Here is a 23,784-nt window from a genome sequence, read left to right on the forward strand (position 1 = left end):
ACGTCTTTGGCCGTTTTTTTGCTGGCTAACTTGACAACGAGAAAGATAGAAATAGTAAGATGCATACAGTATGCCTTTCTTTAAGACTTAAGGTTTAAGTGATAAACCAGAATGAACTGGTGCTGGAAATGCTGAGGTTTTACCGTGCTGAACGAAGTACAGTGGTAGGAATGGGGAGTCTCAATAACAATAATTGATTTTACAGTTGAGGGGAGATCAAAATTGAGATGTATGGAAAACCACGGATGTAAAAAAAACAAGTGACTGAAAAGCAGTCTGTTTGATGATGGTGTTACATTCTCAAATATCTTACACTTATTTACACCAACAAATGTCACTAATCTAAGTATGGATCTAAATCCAAGTATCTAAGTATGGAGCCAACTGATTGTGGGAAATATATAGTACTAAATATAATAATTTTGTTTTGAAACGGATAGGTTATGGGAGTATGCGAGAACGCCAGTCTGATTACCATATTCCCCAAAAGAAGCGATACGTACGATTAATGTCTGAAAATATAATTTCAGTGCGCTGTCATTATGGTACTTATAAATGTTGCATTAGCGCTGCTGAATTGTTTGCTAGCAGTGCCGAGCTGTTTCGATCCGATGGAACGTTGCTTAAATGGCGGAGTATGTGTGAAGACCACAAATAAAGCTCACTCAACTATAGTTAGCTGCTTCCTTTTCATTTATCCTAATTGTTTTCATTAATACCAAGTTAATTTCGTGATTTAACAGAACGTTAACTCATTCATCAATTAGGCAGATTGCTTCATCTTATTTTATGGGTTTTGTCATTAGCTGTGAAACTTTTCCATAGCCAATTGCTATTGGGACTGTATCCATTCATGTCACACTTTTTCGCTGTTCTCCCCATTTAAAATATTCTATCTTCATGTTGAGCTCACTACACACTCAAATTAATTTTTGAAGTATTTAAAGATTTATGTTTTATGTGCAGTTAGTATTATTTATATGACAGTTTTACAAATTCTGCGTTCAAAATAAGCTTGGAATTACCGTATAACAAGAAACGCATTTAGAATTTATTTATCTTTTCTTGTCTCTTTTCCTTGCTGTTCCTCTCTCGAACGGATTTGTTTACATTTATTATTTGAAAGCTGATGAGTAGGATAAGAGCCCATATTCCTAAAGTTAGTTCAACAAATCTAGTACGAAATGCGTAAAATATATTTGATTCCCCATTCTCTCGCTCTCTATACACGACTCAGTCCACAACAACGAAGTAAGATTTGCGAGGTCGATTCGATGTCGTTTAAAAGTGTTAAAAGAACTTTTATTTTTGAAAGTTTTGAAGCATAAATGGAATATTTCAGTGTTCGTGCTCAACAGGTTATGGTGGTGAAAAGTGCGAAAAAGTTCTCGACCTTTGTGAAGCATTTCCTCATTATTGCAATGCAGGTACATGTGTAAGTGTAAACGGATCTGCTGTATGTCACTGTTCTATGGGATATTTTGGACAAAACTGCGAATACACCTTCGATAAGTTAGTTTACTCCTATACGCTGTTATTCATTATCTTCAAAAAATTTTGATTTCCATGCGACGAAAATCTCCAGATTATTTAATCTGAGAATACTTATGGTTTTGTGGTATGGCTGTGTTGCTTTTGCTATCGCTCTTTTATTTGTTTCTAACATTTTGTCGCCATAGTTGCAGGCTAGTTTATCTTAGCTTGTATTTTTTGCAATGCACTTTGAAATATATCATTGCCTCTCTTCCAGTACTTTAAGAGACATTTATAGAAAAAATTTTTGAAAACCAAAAAAAGTCGAAATTTGGTTTATCATATCCTATTTTTATCCATTTTGCTTCGGAATGATTAATAGCGGTTTGTTTATAGATGCAAGCTTGGAAATATATGTAGAAATGGCGGTACTTGTATTGATGATATCTGCTTTTGTACTGATGGTATGTCTCTCAGTTGCTTATCTTGTTAATCATCATACTAATACATCATGCAACCAGGAAGTTTGATGTATTTTATTCTACTTTTGAGTAATTTACAATTTTTGTATTTTTTTCTTCTCTAGGATTTAGCGGTGAAGTTTGTGAAAGACATGTACCAGAAAGAGATGACTATTTGAGAGCTGGATGTGAAGAACATCCGGAATTTTGTGCCTTGCGTTTTTCGGATGGAACCTGTAATGAGGAATGTAATAATGAAAAGTGTTTTTTTGATGGCTTCGATTGTGTTTTGAGTGCACAAGAATGCAGGTAAGCGGCAGCACTACTGTAATTTTTTTTAGTGGCAAACAAATCTCGTCTCATGTTCTCGCAGAACTAAGTTTAATTGAGTTTTGATTCATGTTAGATCTCTCGAACAGCATTTTATCTAGACTTTCTGATTACTGCGCCTTGCACTATTTGGATGGGAAATGCGATGAAAAATGTGCAGTGGCAGAATGCGGATATGACGGTATGGACTGTGGCAGAAATACGCTTCTTCATGATTTAACGGAGAGTAGCACGGTTGGCATCATTTTCGACGGATCACCAGCTGCTGTTCTTGATAAGATATATTCACTTCTTGCAAAACTTGCACAAGTGAGTTGGTAGTAGTGACATATTTGTATGCAGGGAAAAAATTGGTTTATAGTAAAGAAGATTATGGATGCAACGCGATGTAAAATACTAGTACAAATAGTGATAAGGACTTATTTCATTTTCGAAATGATTTAATGAAAAATTAATTGAGTTGTAGTTCGAATTTTCAGAAGCTACACAATCCAGTACATTTGGCTGTAGATAATAACAATAAGACTCGGATTTATGAGTGGTCACTTGAAAATGGAGTTGGACAAGAAATCAATTTAAAGAAGTGGGAAATATCAAGGTAAAATAAGATATTTTTTCCTACTTATTTTGATTTGAATAAATTTTCATGCTGAACTTCACCTTGCATATTCCACAGAAGTCTGGACAGATAGAGTTCAATGCGTGCATTAATTCGAAAAAGGATTTTAATATATATGTATAATCATTATCTGTGCATTTCATGTTCATTTATCTAAAAACTTTCAATTCTTACCAAATTATAAAGAATACATTTTCTTCCCTTTTCCAGAACACGCTTAACAGTACCATATATTATAGGATACTTTTGATAGATCCTGAGATTATTGATGGTTTCCAGTTTCCAGCTGTTGTATTAGGAATACTTGTCGCTACTGTTCATCTTCACAGAGTCCAATTGGCTAATCGTTTTTAACTTATATTAATGTGAAAAACTGTAAAGCTAAATTCATCTTAACATTTTCAGAAATGCAACAGGTGTTTTGCTTTACGTGGATATTGATTCGACGTTTTGTGAACGACGTCTCCATTTGAATATGACAAATGTTTTGCCGTGTTTTACGGATGTTTTTGGTGCCGTTGCTTACCTTCATACTGCTCTCTATGATGAGGTTATTTTTAGATTCCATTTTTAAGTTTTGTATTGTCTCACTAGTTCTATTTCATCAAATTTTTTCAGTTCGAATTCAAAGTATTGGTAAAATAATCTTTTAGGCCAAGAACCGAATAAGCTTGGGTGACGTTACTGTTGAAGGACTTTTCGTAGAAAGTGATAGAAGCCGTTTTCTTCCAGTTTTTCCCGTCTTCATTACGTTTTTGGTCTTCATTGGAGTAATACTATCGTGTTTCTGCGGAATTTATGGATTTTGTGATGTGTTGGAGAAACGGAATATTGGCAGAAATCATGCTCCTGTTTGGAAAGTACCGCGTCAGTTTTACATATTATTTTGAACTCAAATTGAATTTGACTATTTATGCTTATCTAAAGATTTGAGATCTAAGATTTGGAATGATTTGAGTCAAATGATTTCATTGCGAGGGTAAATTATGAAATACTGTGCAAGACATTATTATGATATTATTATATAAGACATTATTATATTATTATGAGTAGTCACTGCAATATCAGTAATGCACAACTTATCAATTTATGTGGCCTGTAATTACTCGGCTGTACTGGTTAACAATGGCTAAAAGAACTGAAAACTAAGGCTGAAGTCATATGTGCAAGGAGAAAGTAGTAATCAAATGTGGTATAATAATCCAAGATAGTGGCAGATAGCTTGGCAAATGATGTCATGCATAGAAGAATTGGTGTCTTTTGTCTTTTAGATATAATGTATACTTAGTAGTAATGAAGATACTGTTAATAAATTGAGGAAAAACTGAATTATGGCACACAATTCAATAATATAATGGTCCTCGGTCCTTAATGGATTCGCTTATTCTTTTTTTTATAGTCAGTGTATTCGAAGGAATCTATTTTTTTTCGGAGCTTTTTTTATTTCTTCAAGTTTAGATCGGCACTAATTTCGAAACTAGTTATTCTGCAGTCGCGAAAACGAAATCCCGCATTACTTGAGTAGCATTGCTTTACGGTGGATAAGGGTTACTGTAAGACGATATGCAATAATTTTTAGTGCTTCTAATGTTGTTTGCTACATATTTTGTTATGCCTTATAAATTCCATCTTGCTAATGTTGGTACAAAAGAATCCCAGATGTACCTAGAATGCTTATAATAACTAATTTAATGGAGGCTTAGTATTTTCTACCTATCACTTAAAATTTTCTTGTTGAAATAAAGTTTGATATTTACTGGTTGAAATCATGTTTATGCCAAAAGAACTTTTTGCAAGCTTTTCCCTTCAGCTGCTGTATAAAGGATTGTTTTCAATACAAAATAAGATAATGCAAAAATCGATTAGTTAAAGCTAGAACTACAGACTATTCATTTTATTATTCATCTTCATGACAGATTTTGCTATCCTTTTTATGCAAATAATGTGATCTGAGATTTTATTAATAGTTCAATGATAAACTACATTCCATACATTCCATACTTTATGCAAATTTATTGTTCAGGAACTTGTTACCAGAGTACTTGATTGTTTTTAGCTTCTTTGCAAAGTAATGTCACCAGTTGGTCAACATTACCATCCACTGAAGACTACTTCCCAAATAAGAATTCTTATCGAAAGGATGGATTACCGCCACTTTCTAAGCTTTTCTCAAGTTCAGCTTCTTGTAGGCGAGAACAACCGAAAGATGTTAGTTTCTAATGTTTGAGATTTTGTTAGTATTTAGAGATTTTACATAATTTTAACTCTATTACGAATAAATATGTCTTTTTTATATCTTTTCTGAATAAATATGTCTTTTTTATGTCTTTTCTAGTTTATGAATCATTACCAGCTGGCAAAAAAGCAGTGAAAGAAAGATACTGGCCAGTCTAGATGCTTACTTCAGTGGTATGCTTCTTTGATCTTTCATATGGCTCTGTATTCTCGAAATACTTTCTGTTTACCTTTCCTCTGTTTTACCTTTATTTCCAAAATACTTACTGCTTGCTAGATGAACTTTGTTATTTTTTATTCAGTTCTTATATTTAGATTTAGATCCAGAACTGAAAAAAAAACTTGAAATGCATATTAAAAGCTTGGATACTTATGAATTAATTGTTATACCATAGTAAGCTTGTTGCAGATAATGGTGATGAAGATTGTCATTTGGGGCCAGACTTATTAAAAGCAGTAAAATGTAATGACGTCGAAGCAGTGTCATTTTTGGTACTTCAGGGAGCGGATGTAAATTGTTCTGATTCGGATAACAATACAGCTTTGCATCATGCTGTAGTTGTAAACAGTGATCAGATTATTCGTCTCCTGCTAAGCACTCACCGATGCAATGTAAATATTTTGTAATTGAAATTATCAGATCTTTGTTAAGCACATGGGTATTTGTCTCCTCTCATGTGTTCACCTTATCCGTAAAAACATGCCAACTGAGCGTTTTCCGGGAGCTCGGTAATGTGCGAAACTTGATGTTTGGAAGAAAGGATTACCGCTTCCAACAAATATGATTATGTTCTTCGTAACGCTATCATTCTCATTGCCATTGCCGAGGAGTTTTGCTTCGATATGTTCTTACTGCGATAGTTGGTCATTTCTAGTTTTTCATTGTTTTTCCATCGTAACTTTCTTCAAAGTTTATTAAACATAGATTTTTATAGTTACGGGCTGTAAATGTCTTGGGACAAACACCACTTACTTTAACTGTTAAATTTGCTCACGTCTCTGATCTATGCGCACGCTGCATCCTTGATTTCATGTACACCGAGTATTATCGACAAACAAAACCACCAAATAATACTTCCGCCCCACGGTTAATTTCTTCGCTTCCGTATGTTGTTTTTTTGTCATTTCGCTAGTTATCCTATTGGTTTTTATTGTTTTTATTCATAATGTGCATTATAAACAAAATCATGCATGTTAGAGCTCTGCTGTTTCCAAGTCTTTTACTTTTACTTCTTTGTATTTCCAATAGTACCTATTTGATTTTTCATTTGCAGACAAAATGGTTTATCACAATCAATGTTTATAACTTCTAGTAGTGTCCGACAATTCGGTCCTTCTCTGGTATGTGAAAGAGTTTTAAAACGATATACCATCGGGAAAATCTGCATTATTCATTTGCAGCGGTTCTGTTTCAGAAGCAGGCAAAGCCAGATGGTTGCATTTTTGCTCGGGATATATTGTCCGAAAAGGATGATCCGACTCTGACTGATATTTTCGGACGCACTGCTCTTCATTATGCTGCACTTAACAGACGTGTCGACCTTTTACCAGTGCTGTACGCATTTGGTCTTAAGCTGGATACTGAAGACACCAAGGTTGACTGTTTTTTTTAGTTCTCGTCATTGTCATTTGATTTCATTAGTCAGCCTATTTATATAATCGACTGCTGTACCCGTCCAAGTTGCGTGATGTACTGCTTTTTTAAAATTTATTATTCTTTATATTTTAAAATTTAGGGAGAAACGCCCTTATATCTGGCTGCCCGCGAAGGTCATTTGGATATGGTTAATTTATTACTGTCATTTGGCGCAAACAGTGAAATCAGTGATCAAGTAGGTTTATAATAAGGGAATTTTGGGATATGCAGTTTTTCCTCTATCATATTTGGAATATTATAGAATTTTCCAGCTCGGACGTATGCCGTTGGATGTGGCGAGGGAAAGAGGGCATTATCTTGTTGTGGAATTTTTAGAAAATGCGGCAGTTAATAATCTTGATATTATAAAAACACGAAAAAGAAAACGAAGTCATAAGCTATCCAATGCAGGTATTTTTTATATACCCTTAGTTAAGGTCCACGTCTTTTGGCGTGTTGGATCTAGCATAACCTCTTCGGAAAGTAATTTGATTTTCTTAAACAAACACACTAAAGGAACTTCGTGATGCATATATAAACTGTTCATCTCGACTTTATATTTTTGAAACATTTTACTCTTTCACAGGATAATGAGTAGAACCATTACACCCAACTTTAAAGTGCTGTTTAGTGATTTAAGATTTGTTTTTTTTCTTCAGTGATTTAAGTTTATAGCACTCTGACAAAACAAGAATAGTGAAGCTGTTGTGAAAGTTTTGATGAAGACTTTATTGCTTGACTAGGTTTTGAGAGAATTACCAGAGAATATGCGGGTTAGAGTCGATCACGAAGTTATTCTTTATTTCGCTAGTAGAAAAAACTTGATGCAAAATCGAAATCAGTAGTAGTACGCTGATGATGGGTAAGTTCAGTGTGATTGCCATACTTTGTCCTAACTCTGTATTTGCTGGAAGTTGTTCTCAACATTTTAATAATTATTCATAAGCTTCTTGGTTATTAGAGCAGATGTTATTTGCAACAGTATAATGGAATTTGGATGAACGTTTCGTCACTTAAAGCACTGGAAATATTTTTGTGTGTAATGAATCTTTTATTTATGAAATTTTCATAATAAAACATCCTTTGTACTAGAAATTTCTGTTTTATAAATTTTTTCATATTTAGATGATATGTTTCTGTTTAAATTATTTAAATGCATCAAAAAACTTCTAGCAAAATGTAAATCGACGGAGAAATCTCAGATTCCAGTTCCATCTTCTCAGGAGACCATTTCACTGAATTCATCAAGCTTTCCAATTAAATTGAATGAAGATTACATGGAAGACGTTGGTGGTTACATGGAAGACGATTACATGGAAGACGTTGATATGGCGATATCTAGCTCGTTCTTGAATTCCATTGAATCATTCGTACTTACACCACCCGGACAAGTACTGGCTGAAGCAGAAAAAGAGCTTGATTTGAATGTTGTGAATTCAGGTATCATTCTTTCACAATCACAGATTAGTGAAATTTCTTATTAATGCATATATATTGTTTTTTGCGTGATAAATATACTTCCCTAATCATTGCAGCTTTCCCGGACTACATCGATCTTACGACAAATTCATGTTTGCCACCCGAATTTTTCCCCAATGATGCGTTCTCCATGGAGTCTTTCAAGGTGTGGGGATTTTTGGAATGAACTTTCTGTTGTTGTTTTTTGGAATTTTTCTAGTCATCATACCAAAGACATGTGTCGCTCTTAGGAAATTGGATTTTTATTTCCTTCTTGGTTTGGAACGAAATTATTGGGAAGTTGCATTAACTTACGAAATCCATCTCTGACTCGCTTCTTTCTCTTTAGTCACATGCGTCCAGTTTCAAAAAAATATTTGGGGAGGGTTTCAAATAGTTTTACTGTTCCTATATATTTTCGAAAACATACTTTCGAATCTAAAACTTTTATTTAAGGTCGATGAAAGCACAGAAATGTACTTTGAGAGACGATCTTCCACAATGTAAAATCACTCAAAATCGATATGGCACTGGTACAATAAAATTAGCTATAGTCGAAGAACTTCTCATTGTTTAGATTTGGTGCAAAATCATAGAGAGAGTCGAGTGCCTGCACTGTTGTTCGAAAAAATCATCAAATTTGCTGTTTGTCTGGTCGTTACTTTTTGATGGTTACATTGAATTATTTCTTCGCATGAATGTGATCGAATGAATCAAATCATGTATTGCCTAAGCAGAACAGCCTTATGACAAGAAGTTATTTAGTTTACTCTGATGACACGAAATCTATTTTTTAGATGAAATTCCAAGATGGAAAGCAATTGATTTTACTTGATAACAAAATTCTGGAATACTTTTGAAATAATTGCGGAAAGTTATAGTCTCCGTTAATGTCTAAAACTGGAGTTCCGTGCATTATTCCACCAGTGACTTTCCCGAGTGGAGATTAGAATTCTTCATTACATTTGTTAAACTTTGCATTGTTTTGTAACTCGTAATTGTACCTCGCCCAATTTTTTCTTTCAGTTCATATTAATTTAATCACGGTAGTTTTTACCATCAGAAGAGAATAAATTGTTGCTTAGTATTATCTCTGTTAAAGAACTAGAGTTGAACGACGTTTCAACAATTTTTTATTTTTTCAATTCCTTTGTTGTGGAAAACTGCTCGTTGATTTTTCTTTTTCTTTCTAATAATATACCTTGCAACTGTCAAATCACCGAAATTAAAGTTACGTTCAAATAAGAAATTCCCACAATACCAGGATGATAAAATCCTGTAAATTAAATTAAGATAATGAAGAGGATATAAGCTAGCAATGGTGGGAATATCACAAAGATACCTCAGTATCTATTCGTGTCTGCACAATGGACTAGCCAAGGGGCAGCCATATCTCCATGATAACTCGGTAGGGCATACAAAAACTCTCCTGAAAATTTCACTATCAAGTAAACTACACGTCCTCTTCGCTTATCCGCCATCATTGGACAACGACTACAATATTCTTTCCTTTCGCTGAAAACATTCCTTGCAACACGGGACGAATGTATCAACCACGACGTAACCTATCACCAAAGTGACAGTCAACTATTATCGAAGACAACGAGAAGGAATTTGTTGGTTGTTCATACTGCTTGCTTATCGCCTAACTCATTTAACGCTTTGTCCTATCCGCTTACCAGTTTACCACGTAGCATGTACATTATACCTTTTTTTGTTGTTAACTAGTAATACTGTACAAGAACAATGTTAACCGAATAAATCTATATCGCTGAGAAACCAAGTCGACAAAGTAGCTTTTGTGATAGCAACTTTGCTTAGCAAGATAACGAAGCAGTTTCAAATAGTAAAGAAATTATAAATAAGGGTCAGTTTATTTCTTCCGTATCTTTATTTCCATTTAAATTATTAAAATTGACAATATTATGATCAATTGATAATCAGATTACTTACTTAACTAATTCATTGATAATCAGATTACTTACTTTACTAATTCCAAAGAAGCTAATTTCGAGTATTCCTTGATGAGCGTGAATGGTATTAATGGCGTATTATATTATGATTGCTGACATTTTGTACATCAGTCCATCAGGCTGCCAATCACTATGGATTTTAGAATTTTAGCGGGCATTCGATGATAGCACTTTATTCTAGATTTTTTTAGCAGTGTCTAGGTTCGTCCTATGGCAGCCACATAGACATGAACGAAAGCCAATATACTCGCTGCATTCATATTTTTGTCCTATCCAGCCAACTATGGAGAAAGCTTGAGATAGCTCTCATAGCTCTCCCTGCTGTTTACTTTTAACATCACTTTGGCATAGTCTTTCATATACAGGTTACACGACTAAATCTTGTGGCCTTTGATGAAAGGTTTTCTTTCCTAACCTTTCCTCAGAGACTACAAGATTTAGTCATGTAACTTGATGTTATCAAAATAAAGTACAGCTCGGAGGATTGAACTAACTTATAGTTTTATTTCCATTTTCCACTCCACGGTAAAAAAGCATAAATCACGAGAACAATTCTCACAAATTAGGTGTGTAAAATAGGTGATCTATAGACTTTCCAATTACTGAATTAGAAGCAAAGGTAAACCAATATGCTAGTCCACAAAAGGTACAGGTACCATATTCTCTTAATTAGCTAGTGTAAATGAACATAAGGATCAAAATAAGTACAAGCAAAATAAGTGTAAACGTACCAGAAGCATAAGGTTTATGGAAAAGGTAGACGAAGATGCGACAGTCTAATGAAATCATTAAAAAGATAAAACTGATTTGTTTGTTTCACAAGTTTGACTCAGGAAAGGAAATCACTCATCCCAAATCCCCTTCCCTCTATCTGCATAGAATTTGCTCTTAACGAATAATTAAAATCAACCATTCACAAGGAAACTATAAAGCGAGAAAACGCGTTCTAACTTCATTATTGTACAATGCGTGATCCCAAACATTTCTGAGTTTGTGTATGTTTAATTACTGAGGATGATTAAATTCAACTGGTTTGTCACTGATAGGGAAATGCAGTTTCACTATCCTCTTGCAGGAGGCCATGCATAACGGTTATTTAAAATTGATGAAAATCCGATATCACGTTTTTCCGGCGAGTAAAGATAGTAATTTGTCGGTTAATTATGAAATTTCAGTGAATCTTTTGTTAAACATGAAATTCCAGAGCAACCATTCCTTTTATTTAGCAAAATCATTACTCGCGAAATTATTACCACCACTAATCTCTTGCACGGCTTTCCACAACTGAATCGCTCGCAGGTTATTTGTAATTTCTTTGTCAAACAATTCATTGGCTAAACGTAACTAAAAAACGAGTATAATTGAGGAAATATCAAAAATAATTGAAGAAATACCAAAATTTCTTCCTCTTACATTTAATTTTCACAGTTAAAGCTTAAATTACAGTTTCGCAACTGCAATATCCACATTTTGATTGATGAAAACATACTTTAATAATATTGTGTTCAAGTTCTTGCTTTCGTTTGCCAGCGGATTCTACGGTCCATTCCTTATCCATTTCTAAATTCGGCCTATCTTCAGGGAGTGTTACTTCGTCAGGTATGCGGAAAACATATTCCAAAGTGTATGCCTGGAATTTCATGATTAAGCACTGCTTGTTAGTTGAAAATAGAACTGTTTTTTGCGGAAAAAAATTCGCAAAATTAGAGTTCCAATTCAATGATAAGCATGCTGACTGGACTTCTAATGACTTGAATAAGAAGTAATATTCAGCTACAAAATCTACCTTATCTTCAATAAAATGATCAAATAACCTCTAGTTTATTCATAAGCGAGTTCAGGATATTGTTTTTGCCAATCATATTGACAAGTTCCATTTTCAAATGCAGTTTCATTTCACCGTTTACATCATTAAGTGGCAATTCGGGTATTATTTTCTTCTCAACAACTTCTGCCCATTCTTCCAAGATTAAATTATAGACTGAAAAAGTGGAAATAACGCTCTAGAAATAAAGTTGGTTTTTGGAGCCTTTAAATTGTCGAAAAAACAGAATTACTCAAAATTTCGATAAATTGTGTCCCAATGCTTAAACAATCGTATCCCGCATTCAAATGATTACAAATTATATCACTCTTACGGACACTTGATACTGCAGCAACTCTCAACAATTAAATCCCGATCGAAATGAAATCACTATGACCGACATCTGTTAAATCCTAACCAACATCCGTAAATCCTTTCGGTACAAAACCAAAAAATTGTGCTTCGTATTCATGCAGCCCATCCCAGTCGCGACCTTTCATACTCCTGAAGACAAAATAACAAGTTATAATTGGAACTCATATTTCACCTAAACATTTATAGTATTCCAAGGACTAAGCGGCAATACTTCATACAATTATTGATATCTCTGCAAAAGTATACTCAAGTTCGCAAAAATAACAGCTTTACATAAGTTCTTATATTTTTAGACAAAAAATGACAAAAAATAATGAAGTAGATGTGAAGTTAAACTGTAGAACAGAAAATGTGAAAATATCCGTAGTGGATCAATAACTGCAACCAAGTAACAAAAACTGATTTCAGTTTTTATTGAGTCACTCAGGAATAATACAGTGTACGATATAATTTCGGTAGGGAAGAAATTAGTGAATGAAAATCGTTTACACGGAGATATCGAAGTAATGCATACACCAATTTGTTTATTAACAATTAAAGCAGTAATCTAGAATTTTACAGTCTTCTACTTCATCACTGCTAATTCATCAGAGTCATCAAATAACTCAAACAAAACACTAACAGAACGATTTGATATAGTGATCAATCACGTCGCTTGAATATATTATTTTTTTGTTTGAAATTGGCTGAACTTAGCAATCCACCTTTTCCATCATTTTGTTTGTGGAACTTGAAAGAGCTGTATTTAAGGATTTATTTTATCAGAGATTTATCAATAATCCTGCCTAGAAACTAAATAACAATAATGGACTGAAATATTATCAACATCTTGATAATGGTGTGATAAAACTGCCGGTAACAACAGTGATCTCATAATGACGTAGAGCTGTATCCAGTTTTAATTTTTCTTCGTCGCTTGAACAAAAAATTATTTTTTCTGGAATGGAACTTTGAAGCACTGTTTGGTTCTTATTTTTCTGAAAGAAATAGCAAAATAACAAGATGAAAAATTAGTATTTTACTGTTCAAAAAACGAAGATAAAATTGGGTAGAAAAATGGAAAAAATATGCATACTAAATATAACTAAAATAAAATACTAAATATAACTAAATTAGCAGATATTATGCAAATATCATGCGATTAGCTAATACCAATATTATATTAATTAATTTAAAGTCGACAATATTCAATTAACGCTAGAATCAATTAATTTTCAAAAACGACGTGTCGAAAAGGACGATATGAACAAAATACGACGGGAAAACTTCATAGACGAAATATTAGGTGGTGGTATCTAGGGAAAGGGAAAAAAATACAGCTCTGAGAACAAGGATTGCTTTATGTTAGCAGGGAAACACAAGGTGATTCGAGTTTCATTAGGAATGGACAAAGGAATTGATAACCAGGAGTGCTACCCGTTTTCAAGCTGGTGCACAGTAAAGCATGCTTTGTTATATACGTGCTGAACTGACTAGGCAGGCGACTTTGGGAACTTTATTGTATCATTGGGGTCAAAATTATTGAAAAAAAAACCTGTGAACTATCGAGTTCTACGACACTGCTTTTCACATCAGGACCTTGTTTCTCGGATGCAACATCATTAGTTTCAGTTTTTTTGATGAACGGTAACCAGCAAGTACGTAAGCATAAAATCATGCAGCGCGCTATCCAACCTTGTTTATTAGTTGTTTCAACTGTAACTTCTGATTTCCAAACTTTCGGAAATCTACTGGAAAAAAATTTTACGTCTTAAATTAGTGATATGTTGAAGCAGTAGTTTCATATGCAATAAATTTTTGTTTTGTGTATTTTTCACATTTTCCCACTCAAATAAAAACATATCTTCAAAGACAAGTAACATCAGAAATATTTCATATGTCCGTATCCATTGAGTCTGATCTCAAGCATGAAAGACATTTTCTGAGAAGTCAAATAACAATGAACTTTGATAAGGAAAAGAAACTTTGCTAAATTTTTTGTTCTACAAGTCGTACTTCAAGTTCGTGAAGCTTTTAGATGAAAGCTTACTTTTCATGCACAGGTTTGAAGATGTCCGTAAATGACAGCCTGGAATTAGGTGTAAAAGTCATTTGTTCTATCATTTTCTCGGTTATGTCGTCAGTTGTAGGAGATATGTTCAGCTTGTTGTATTGCCCAAGAACTTGCCTAAACAGAGAAATTGCTAGGACAGAAATACCGAACAGTAAATGAAATGCAGGTTCATTCTGCATGATTATATCTCAGTGGTACCATTTTATTTATAGCGCTAAGTGTCACATCATCAGCTACAACCATTTCACCAAAAAGGTAACTCACCTTGCAATGATATTTATATGATGACGATCCAATCGAAGATATTGCTTACATGTATTCACTATCAAAAGACTGTTATAGAACAGAAAAAGTGCATCGGCCTGATCCTGCGGTTCCTTCCCCATGCAGCAATCAAAAACTGCATCAATTTCAGCAACAGATCCAAAGTACTCTGTGAGAAAATTGAAATTAATGAAAGGATCGTATTTCCATAGTGATTGTAAAGGTTCAGTGAATGAAAAGTACAAAGAGTAACCTCTATTTAAAAATTCATCCATGCAAGCTCTTCGCAACCGCTCCAGACCCATTTCCAAATAAATTTGTATTGGTGTAAGACCCTCTAAACGCGGTAACAACAAGTCGTTGGCACATGCATCGCGCAATAAACGTGCCATCGTACACCTATTATTTGTAAGTATCTAAAACTAATACGAATTCCTCATTTTCTTCATATGTTTAGAAGGATTTGCAGATATAACCAACGTCTCGCTTATGTAGGTTAATTGCCAAGAAGAACGAAGAGAGAAAGAAGAGAGAGAAAAAAAAACTAACCAAGGTATTCTTATATCCTGCTTTCAAAGCATCAAAAACATATCTTAAGGCTTTTATGAGATCTTGATTTGAATGGCAATAATGCAGTATAAGCCACAGTTCTTCTGTGAAATCATGAGGCACATCCAATGGAACATTTTCTTCCAAATTTTTATCTACAAACGAAACATTCAGCTCTTCCTTAGGCAATTCAAGGCATCATAAGTAGATTCAAGCATTTCAAGTTCAGTAGCAAAGTTCAAAATCAATTCCGATATAATCAAATCCATCCATACCACCGCTTTCTACCAAATTCAATAAATTCCTTGCCCAAGAGAATTTTTTCCTGCACAAATCAGACATTTTAACATACTTCTGGAAAAAGTCGAAGTTTGATTAAGTAGAGATTGTAACGCAGAGTTTATAAGCTTCTCATCCTCATGCATTCGATCAAAACCCACATTTGGCCAAGTCATTTTGCCGGTTCGCAGTGCACGTCCTAGAGTTAGCACCAGTTCCAATTCACCAGCCAGATCAAGTTGCGGCAAACGCACATCAAGCCAACCTGGTGATATCTTCTGTAAATGAACTTAATATTTTTCAACACAAAATCACCCTTATAACAAAAAATAATCTATAAAAGCATCTAATGACTAGTAAATATATAAAATGCTTCACAATTCTGCTTATCAAGAACGTTCCGGAACCGTCATTGTGGTAATAAAACAATCAGGTTATATATTACTAAAATTTTTTAGCTATCAAAACTAAAGCATACAGCAACGACAGAAGCTGACGGAATAGGTTTGGAAAGTATTCCATCAGAAAAACGATTTATATTTGCAAGTGTCCATGATACATGAAGTTCTACAAATCCCGACACTCTGTTTTGGTTGTCTCGATCGGTAGTAACTGTTTTCGGGATAACATCATATGTACAATAAGCTGTGTCTGGAGAGGCCTGAACCTATGCAAAATTTAATTGGTACGAAATAAAGTTGTTCAAAATATATCATTGCTCTTTGTAAAGAATAGTTACTACTATGGTTACATCAATGGTTACGTAGAAAATATATCAATGATTACAGAGTCAGCAACTGTGATGGCAGCAGTGAAAAAATCACTCGAGAAGCGAAAAACAAAAACAATAAAACTTTGATAGATTCTGAAAATATCGCTCACTGATTCATATCTTTAATGCTCTGAAAATAAAGCCAAACTGACCCTGTAGGAATCATAGAAGCGTTCCATGTAATCCTCCAAAAACTTGACGGCACCTGTGTAATTTAATGCTGAAAAAGTTTATCATACACTATTTTCCTCAAGCGATTAATGATGTCGACTAGTTAGCTGATAGAGAATAATACAAAGTACTCTGGGACTACCGTATATTTCAGTATACTATTTATGTGATTCAGTGAGCTGAGTTTTCATATGTATGGTCGGTATCCATCATAATCTATCATCACAAACAAATTAACAAATAACTTACGCAATGTTCTAACATGGTATGTCGCAGTACCATCATTTGTCCTGCACATACCTAACAAACATGTATGCAGGTAATCACTACTATCACAGGAAATCCAAATAACTGGATCTGGGACTGTTTCCGTATTAAATAAGATTCCATCGATGATAAGTCTAAATTAAATATTTCTTACTGATTAAAGTTTTTTAGTGTGCTTGAAAACACAGACATAAGCAAGCACATCACATTATGAATTATTCTCAATTAAGCATGACATACTTGCCAGCAAGTGAACGAGCTTCTGATGCTTTCAGCGAAGACAAAGCAAACTGTTTTATTGCAAAAGAATAACATTCGTCGATCAAAACCTTTGATGTATTCTTTGTCTGAAATCCATTAAATATATCGATGTAAGATACAGTAAAACAAAAAGCAATGCCTTGAACTCTACGGACTACGCAAGTCCTAACGATCTAAAAGTAAAAAATTTTATACATGAAGATAGTTTATACATGTGGTAGTTTTCATTTTCAACAGTTCACGTATTAACGGTGGAATCAAGAATAGTGGTTCTCAAAAATGCATTTACAAATTAAATTCTCATCAAAAGATGAATAAACAACAACCTGCAGTTTCGACAATGTTAAAAATTCATATTTCAAAGGTGAAGTGCCAATTTCCGAACTGTTTTGAGAATTCTGCTCTTCACAGTCCTGTACTTGATCTTTAAATTCTGACAAGGTGCTTCTCCCTTCCTCTGTAGGCTGAATATATGAAAATTAAAACGTTTATTCTTACTAAAAGTCTTACAAATGTAAAGTGATATGCCAGAGTTACTTCTCTCTAGAGTTAAAGGAACACTGCGAAATTTAAAGGTTATTTTGATAAAATAGGATACTCAGTAAACTGACAGGATTTTCCTGTCAGTTTGTATACTTCTTCGTCATTATTCTAATATTTACATCCATGTTTTAAATACATAATATAATCCTGAAAAGACTCATTAATGAAACTTCATAGCCAAACTTTAAAAGATACATTCATGTTAACGATAAGACCTACCAAAGAAACTTTGCAATCAGATTCTAAAAGACGATCGATTATCACGACTTCCTTTCCCATCATCCAAGATAGAATGTTGACTACAGGCACTTCGGACTTATTTACGAGACGAGCTCGATATTTGCCAAACTTAACTAATGTGTAACGGAAGATTTATCGTCAGTTTTAAAGAAAAAAACGCAGATATTCGAAAAAAATAGTGAAATGAAAGATTTCATAAAGAATGAAAGTGGAATTTCCATTTAACATTTTAATTGAACAGTTCCATAGCTTCTGATTAATTTTGTTTTTTTCAACCATTGTTTTGACCATTCACTTCTCTAAATACGCAACACGCATTAACAGCCTCATATTATGACATGTACTACATATAAAATAGTGCTTACCAGTATTGCACCGTTTTTTGAACATAATTCTGCTCGAGTAATGTCCGGTAACATGTTGACTGAAAGGATCTAAAAGTCTGCGTATAACTGAAGAGCCAACTGCAATGAAATTTCGAATTACAATTGCGATCACTAATTATTATTAATAAAGTGATTATTGAAATTATGAGAAGGGACGCTAAAAATCAACCAAAACTATTAATCTCAGATAAAAAAGGTAATAAAAACCTTTAAACCAAACTCAAAAATATAAACTAGAACTTTATTCAAATTACAAAAATTATCGAATTAACTTCGAAAACAAAAAACAGACACAGAGATGCAGCCAAACAAATGTCATTTATGGCGCAAATAAAGAATAACTGAAATCAGATCGGAAAGTAAAACTTGTTCAAATATATTCCATATAATATCAGATTAAAGCAATATTCATATGAAAGAGTTAAAATGGAGTTACAACACATATTCCTGAAATGGTGTACAGCGGATGAATGAACAAAAGCTATAATATACCAAAACAGTCGTAGGCGAATTCGGGCCAGAACGAATAAGATTTCAAAAACTTCATCTTTTTTTTCCAGAGAAGTGCAATTGATACAGAAACACAAAAAGAGATATTATAATATAAGACTACATGCATTATTGAAATCAAGTTTTTCCCTTTTGAAGGAAATTAGTTCCAACTGTTTTTCAAATTCCTAATGAAAAACAGGAAAAATCAAGTTTAAACGAAATCTACCAAAGAGATAATATTCGAGTGATTTCTTAGCAGCTCATGCTGATAACTTTGATATATAGCCCGAAAGACGAGTAGGTGTGGGTAAACGTGATTTTTTACTATTGCGATTTAGCACACTTAACCGATGCCGAAGTTCAACGTCATCCATGGTTCGCTGCGCAATCCCATCATTCTTGAATTTTTTTTCACATAAGTTGAAGCCTTTCTGTGATGTAAACCCGTTCTTGTGATCGTTATGTTGCATAATTTTGGTGTAAGAATACCCTTTTGGTTTACTGATCTGCAAAGGCTGTGCTTTTACCCAAGGAATTTCAGAGTAAGGCAAAACCATTACTGCAAGTAAATCTGAAATTAGGAAAGAATTAAAGAAAAATGAAACATTACCTCAACTACACAAGAAAGTGTGATATAACAGATTATGAAAAGGACCGTGACACAATACACCCTATAAATAAAGAATGATATGGAATTAAAAGTTTGCAAATTAGATATTTTAGCAATAAAGTCGGGGAGAAATCCACCTTGATATCTTCTTCGTTACATTAATCAAATAATTTATTTGTTAAACTACTTCACCAGTAATCTAATTTCGAATCAAGTGAATCAAGACCCTTTTTTGCGATGCAAGCTTATTAAACGCAATAAGATGAACCATATGAAAATAATATATTCCGCTCGATTCTCGAAATTCGTGCCACAGATTGTATAGTACTCTAAAGGTTCACTGCCTACCATTTCCCGTAACTGCCCACCAGGAATACAATGAAAATCGAATAGCTTCTGCTGCTGTTCTTCTACACAGAAATATTTCTTACGGTATAAAACCTGAAAACAAAAAGTCGTTCGATTAAGCTTAATAAAACTTCAACATATGTAAATATATAAATACAAAAAAGTCGCACTTCGTTCTGACTGAAATTCATTGGGGATTCGACAAAATCAGCAAAGTCAGCGTTCCTGATGGTTGATTAACTACAACCAATTATAAATGCATAAGAGACATGTAAATTGAAACCATACCAAACCAAATGGTGAAAAAATTTGTTCCATTTCATTACACGAACCGATCGCCTGATGCATACCTTCTGAAAAGATGTTCTCAGGGGAACTAAACACCGCCAATAACATATGAAGCAAAAAATGAATTGCCACAACTGAGAGTTCAGTCAATGTATGAATAAGTCTTTCATTCAATGGAACTTCGACCAACTGATCTTTTACTGCTGAAATATATGATATAATAAGACAATGCGATCAATCTCAATGAAATTTTCATTTATGCACATTTCTGTTCCAGATCAGCTAGCTTATTAATAAGAACTTCTAGGAAAATTTTCCTAAAATTATCTCAACTTCAATTTCTAGTCTTTGTGATTTTTATAGTATAGAACAATAGTTTCATCTGCTTAAAATGTTAATGGAAATCCACATAATGTGTAATGTAAATTCCAGACCTGCATCATGCAAGTAATATTCCATTCTAGAATTAAACAATGCTTTCAATGCTGTAGTTGCATATACAATGAGCAAAAGTCCCAATGAAAAGATGGAATGGATCTAAAAACGAGTAATTAAGCACTAGAGAAATTATAGCTCAAATGAGCGAGAACGAATTCATAAAAAAAATTGTTACCCGGAAAATATCGTGTAGAATATGGAAGAAAATTACGTACTGCAATATAGCGAGGCAAACAGCAAACAACGCTGCACCAAGTACACAAAATAATTCAGTAAAAAATCTGAAAATTCTCTTTACTTTCTAGAAATTATGACAGTTACGCTGAGAAGTTAAAAACAATTCCAGTTTCACATCCGTAACCATTTGATTCGTATACAAGTTAACTGATTAGTCACAAATCCGTAATATATCTGCCAGTGAATGAAAAATCATTGGGCCTTCATCATCGTTATATGCAAGAACACAAACACATTGCTAGAGAACAATTAAAATTTCTGAACGATCAAAATATGAACTGCACTACTCGTCAACAAGTAAAAATAAAAAAATATCTCCAACCTTTTCCAGTTATATTTTTCGTGAAGAAATCCTTTCCGAAACAAGTATAAACTGACACTGAATGATGTCCCTAGCATTGCATACCACGCTAACACAACTAATGGCACAGAATAAAACCTGGAAAAGTGACTATCGATAAGCAATATACATCAAAACTCTTCTCTCAAATCGCCAATGTTTTGTTGCTACTCTTCAAAATGCTTTTGATGACTAAATGTAATGGAAAATTTGAAATTTCTATTTAAAAAATACAAATATTTATATGCTTACGTATTTATGAGACGTGGGTCACCATCATACCACTGCCACCAAAGCAACTTTGTACCCATTACTTGTAAGGGCAGCGACAACAGGAATACTAGAAGACCATTTGCTGCAGCTTCACCCCACCATTCCAAACGAATTCTGTAAAACATTGCGCACTAAACTGAGGAAACAAATTCATACTGCAGTGTAATCGGTATATTTGAATATTTTAAAATTAGACAGCAGAAGTTTTTGAATAACAAAAGAAACATGACGATCACCTTTTCACTATGACATAGGAAGTGTAGAACAATGTGTGGTAGATACCACATAATAAATAAAGCGGAGTGCGCATTCCCATGAATGTTAACATTGTTTGGCTATAGAATACAACGTTCATGCTTTCATCGACAAACTTTATACTTTCAGTAAAGAAGGCTAATAAATAAACGCCAACCCATGTATACACGTAACGTGAACCGCAACGAAGAGCTTAAAATTTCGAAGAACGATTTGACTGAAGTGTTACTGAACCTTCAATTCAGCTGATTAAAACATATATTCAATCAGAATAACAAGGAATACGGGTATAAAGAAAGTAGCCAACTTAAGAAAACGACTAAACCATTAATGTTCATAAAGCTATTTTTCCCACAAATTCTCAATTTTTTTCGAACATGGTTCTCAATTATTTAAGGGAACTATATATTAAAATGTTACCACAGAAAAGTGACAACAACCAAAGCACTGAATATACAAAATCTGACACAACCAACGTTGGGTGATTTTCCACCAACGGCTGTAGTTCTCGAGTCTTACACAACCAATCTGCCACCTGTGAACATCTTGGAAAATAAGAAAAATCAAAAGTGTAAGGAATTTTTCCTTCTCATAGAAACAGTATCTACTAAAAACGTTCACAAATAAAATAAGAATCGAACCCGTATCCACATTTATGCAAATTTAAAAACCATGGAGACTAGTCAGCAAATATCACCTATAAAAACAGTATAAGAGAATTAAATTTTGTATATTAAAAGTCAAGACCTACTGCATGATTAAAAACTATAAACATTAATTGAAAGCAATGTTGGATTCTTTAAGTTAAGTTTTTAAAATGAAACCTCTAAAAACTCATAAATCTAAAATAAAGCATAAACATGAGGTAACACAAGGAATAAATAAATGCTAACTGCAATGATTTTCATCACCACTGATGTGATGTTTTTCTTCGTATTTCGGCATATCGTGAATGGAAGATAACGAAACAAATAGGAATCCAGCAGATACTCCATAAAAACTAGAAGTAAATACCTTCCTCATTACATGTTGCTCAACATAATATAAAACAATCCCGACAGCACTTTTCGAAGGATTTTCCATTTTGCAGAACCATTTTTTTTACTATATGAATTGGTAAGTAAATCACGAGTCAACAGCAGCTTACAATTTTCATTCCTCATATTTTTTTGCACTAATTGATTCATATTGGACAGACTTTGGCTGGGTCTCTGAAGTTATCACAACCAACTACCGATCTAAGGAATCTTTTGAGAACCTTTGCTTAACGATCTCTGATCGTGAAACTGTGCTTGTAATATGGCACCTTGACCTTTGCTCTTATAAACTGGGATATTCACTCAGCTTGATTTTACAAAACCATTTAACATTAGATTCCAACTATATTTCCCAAAACCAGTCATCTAAATTGCACCATTAGTTTAATTCGATTAAGACTGACAAAATTGAAGCACAAGCTTTATTAATCAGAGTGACCAACGTCCCTGTTCAGCTATTCTAAACCAAATTACGGTAAGAAAAACAAAACTTGAGTTTTATCGAAAATTATATCTCTAACAACAGCAATACCTAAAGTGTATGAGATCAAAATTGGCATAATTTATCCACTTATATAAAGAATTACATGCACAAGTGTGGAAGAATGTTATCCCTTTTCACTTACCATATCCTTGAATAATTAGTCTACCTGAATCAGAAGAACATTTAGGGATCTTGGGCCTCGTTGTTTCAATCAAAAAAGCAGTTTTAATGCAGTGAGATGAGATGAGACATCACTACTTTAAACCTCGAAATTTCTTTATAGTCTTTGAAAATTGTGTTATTTGCATAGCTAATCCGAATTTCAAAAAAGAAAATAAAGCAAAGGAGGTTAACCTTAACGAAGGAGGTCAATGCGTCACTTCATCATCGACATTTTTTTTAATAGAATAAGTTTACTGATGATGGGTCAATAAAACTTATTTTCATATATCATTAATTCATCGCTTCCCAGAACAGAAAGCTATCATCTATCTGAGATGACTCGAACTAGCAAACTGATCGTATTGAGTTGACCAGCATGTAACCAGTGTGATGTCGCAGCCACTAATTTAGCCTTAAAATGCGTTGACCCCTCCCGCCAAACACAGCATTTCAAACTGGAAAAAAAACGGCGAGTGGGACTATGGCATTGGCCAACCGCGAAATCGGATATGCATAGAGAAAAAACGGACACGGCGATAATTGTTGAAGGAAGTGTGTGGTGGAAATGGACCTGACCTGGGTATCTGGTGGCCCCCAGTGGCCCCCAGCAAATTTTCCATGTCGATGAAGCTGCGGAAAAAGCGTGCCGTTACCTCCCCCCTCCTCCTCCC

General features: G+C 33.9%; 4 protein-coding genes across 4 annotated transcripts; 1 reads left to right on the top strand and 3 right to left on the bottom strand.

Moving 5' to 3' along the window:
* Positions 1 to 542: 542 nt before the first annotated feature.
* On the top strand, positions 543 to 8,399 carry LOAG_04532 (hypothetical protein; the record flags this gene model as incomplete). The annotated part of the gene is made up of 17 exons (XM_003140069.1): positions 543 to 635; positions 1,343 to 1,512; positions 1,870 to 1,937; positions 2,060 to 2,243; positions 2,366 to 2,573; positions 2,744 to 2,862; positions 3,289 to 3,433; positions 3,537 to 3,750; positions 4,940 to 5,095; positions 5,528 to 5,730; positions 6,054 to 6,223; positions 6,393 to 6,459; positions 6,534 to 6,713; positions 6,855 to 6,950; positions 7,027 to 7,165; positions 7,928 to 8,194; positions 8,290 to 8,399. The coding sequence occupies 17 exons, from the start codon at positions 543 to 545 to the stop codon at positions 8,397 to 8,399; spliced, it is 2,589 nt and encodes an 862-aa protein (XP_003140117.1).
* Positions 8,400 to 11,118: 2,719 nt separating this feature from the next.
* LOAG_04535 (hypothetical protein) lies at positions 11,119 to 12,498 on the bottom strand. The gene is made up of 4 exons (XM_003140070.2): positions 12,408 to 12,498; positions 12,000 to 12,166; positions 11,675 to 11,815; positions 11,119 to 11,529 (listed from the first exon to the last, which is right to left on the bottom strand). Exons 1-4 carry the CDS (start codon positions 12,487 to 12,489, stop codon positions 11,404 to 11,406), a joined length of 516 nt encoding a protein of 171 aa, XP_003140118.1. The 5' UTR covers positions 12,490 to 12,498; the 3' UTR covers positions 11,119 to 11,403.
* A 687-nt stretch (positions 12,499 to 13,185) lies between these two features.
* Positions 13,186 to 17,802, bottom strand: LOAG_04537 (hypothetical protein; the record flags this gene model as incomplete). Its single annotated transcript, XM_003140071.1, has 13 exons — positions 13,186 to 13,341; positions 13,899 to 14,094; positions 14,394 to 14,531; positions 14,682 to 14,850; positions 14,935 to 15,097; positions 15,231 to 15,385; positions 15,583 to 15,787; positions 15,988 to 16,170; positions 16,434 to 16,501; positions 16,702 to 16,853; positions 16,960 to 17,066; positions 17,307 to 17,444; positions 17,743 to 17,802. The coding sequence occupies 13 exons, from the start codon at positions 17,800 to 17,802 to the stop codon at positions 13,186 to 13,188; spliced, it is 1,890 nt and encodes a 629-aa protein (XP_003140119.1).
* Positions 17,803 to 18,901: 1,099 nt separating this feature from the next.
* LOAG_04538 (hypothetical protein) lies at positions 18,902 to 22,438 on the bottom strand (the record flags this gene model as incomplete). Its single annotated transcript, XM_020446622.1, has 11 exons — positions 22,324 to 22,438; positions 21,851 to 21,965; positions 21,412 to 21,622; positions 21,155 to 21,289; positions 20,885 to 21,001; positions 20,501 to 20,606; positions 20,322 to 20,424; positions 19,888 to 20,090; positions 19,520 to 19,692; positions 19,252 to 19,312; positions 18,902 to 19,147 (listed from the first exon to the last, which is right to left on the bottom strand). Exons 1-11 carry the CDS (start codon positions 22,423 to 22,425, stop codon positions 18,902 to 18,904), a joined length of 1,572 nt encoding a protein of 523 aa, XP_020303065.1. The 5' UTR covers positions 22,426 to 22,438.
* Positions 22,439 to 23,784: the final 1,346 nt, after the last annotated feature.

The sequence above is a fragment of the Loa loa genome (assembly GCF_000183805.2).
Source record: "Loa loa unplaced genomic scaffold supercont3.57, whole genome shotgun sequence".
In the NCBI taxonomy this organism is placed as follows: Eukaryota; Metazoa; Nematoda; class Chromadorea; order Rhabditida; family Onchocercidae; genus Loa; species Loa loa.

Bases quoted from the DNA above. Each gene is read 5' to 3' on its own strand.
- LOAG_04535 (XM_003140070.2), bottom strand. From the start codon at position 12,489: ATGAAAGGTCGCGACTGGGATGGGCTGCATGAATACGAAGCACAATTT. The intron at 12,167-12,407 runs GTTAGGATTTAA...CCACTTTTTCAG, and splicing joins GAAAGGATTTACGGATGTTG to TCTATAATTTAATCTTGGAA. The intron at 11,816-11,999 runs GTTATTTGATCA...ATGAAATTCCAG, and splicing joins CGCTTATGAATAAACTAGAG to GCATACACTTTGGAATATGT.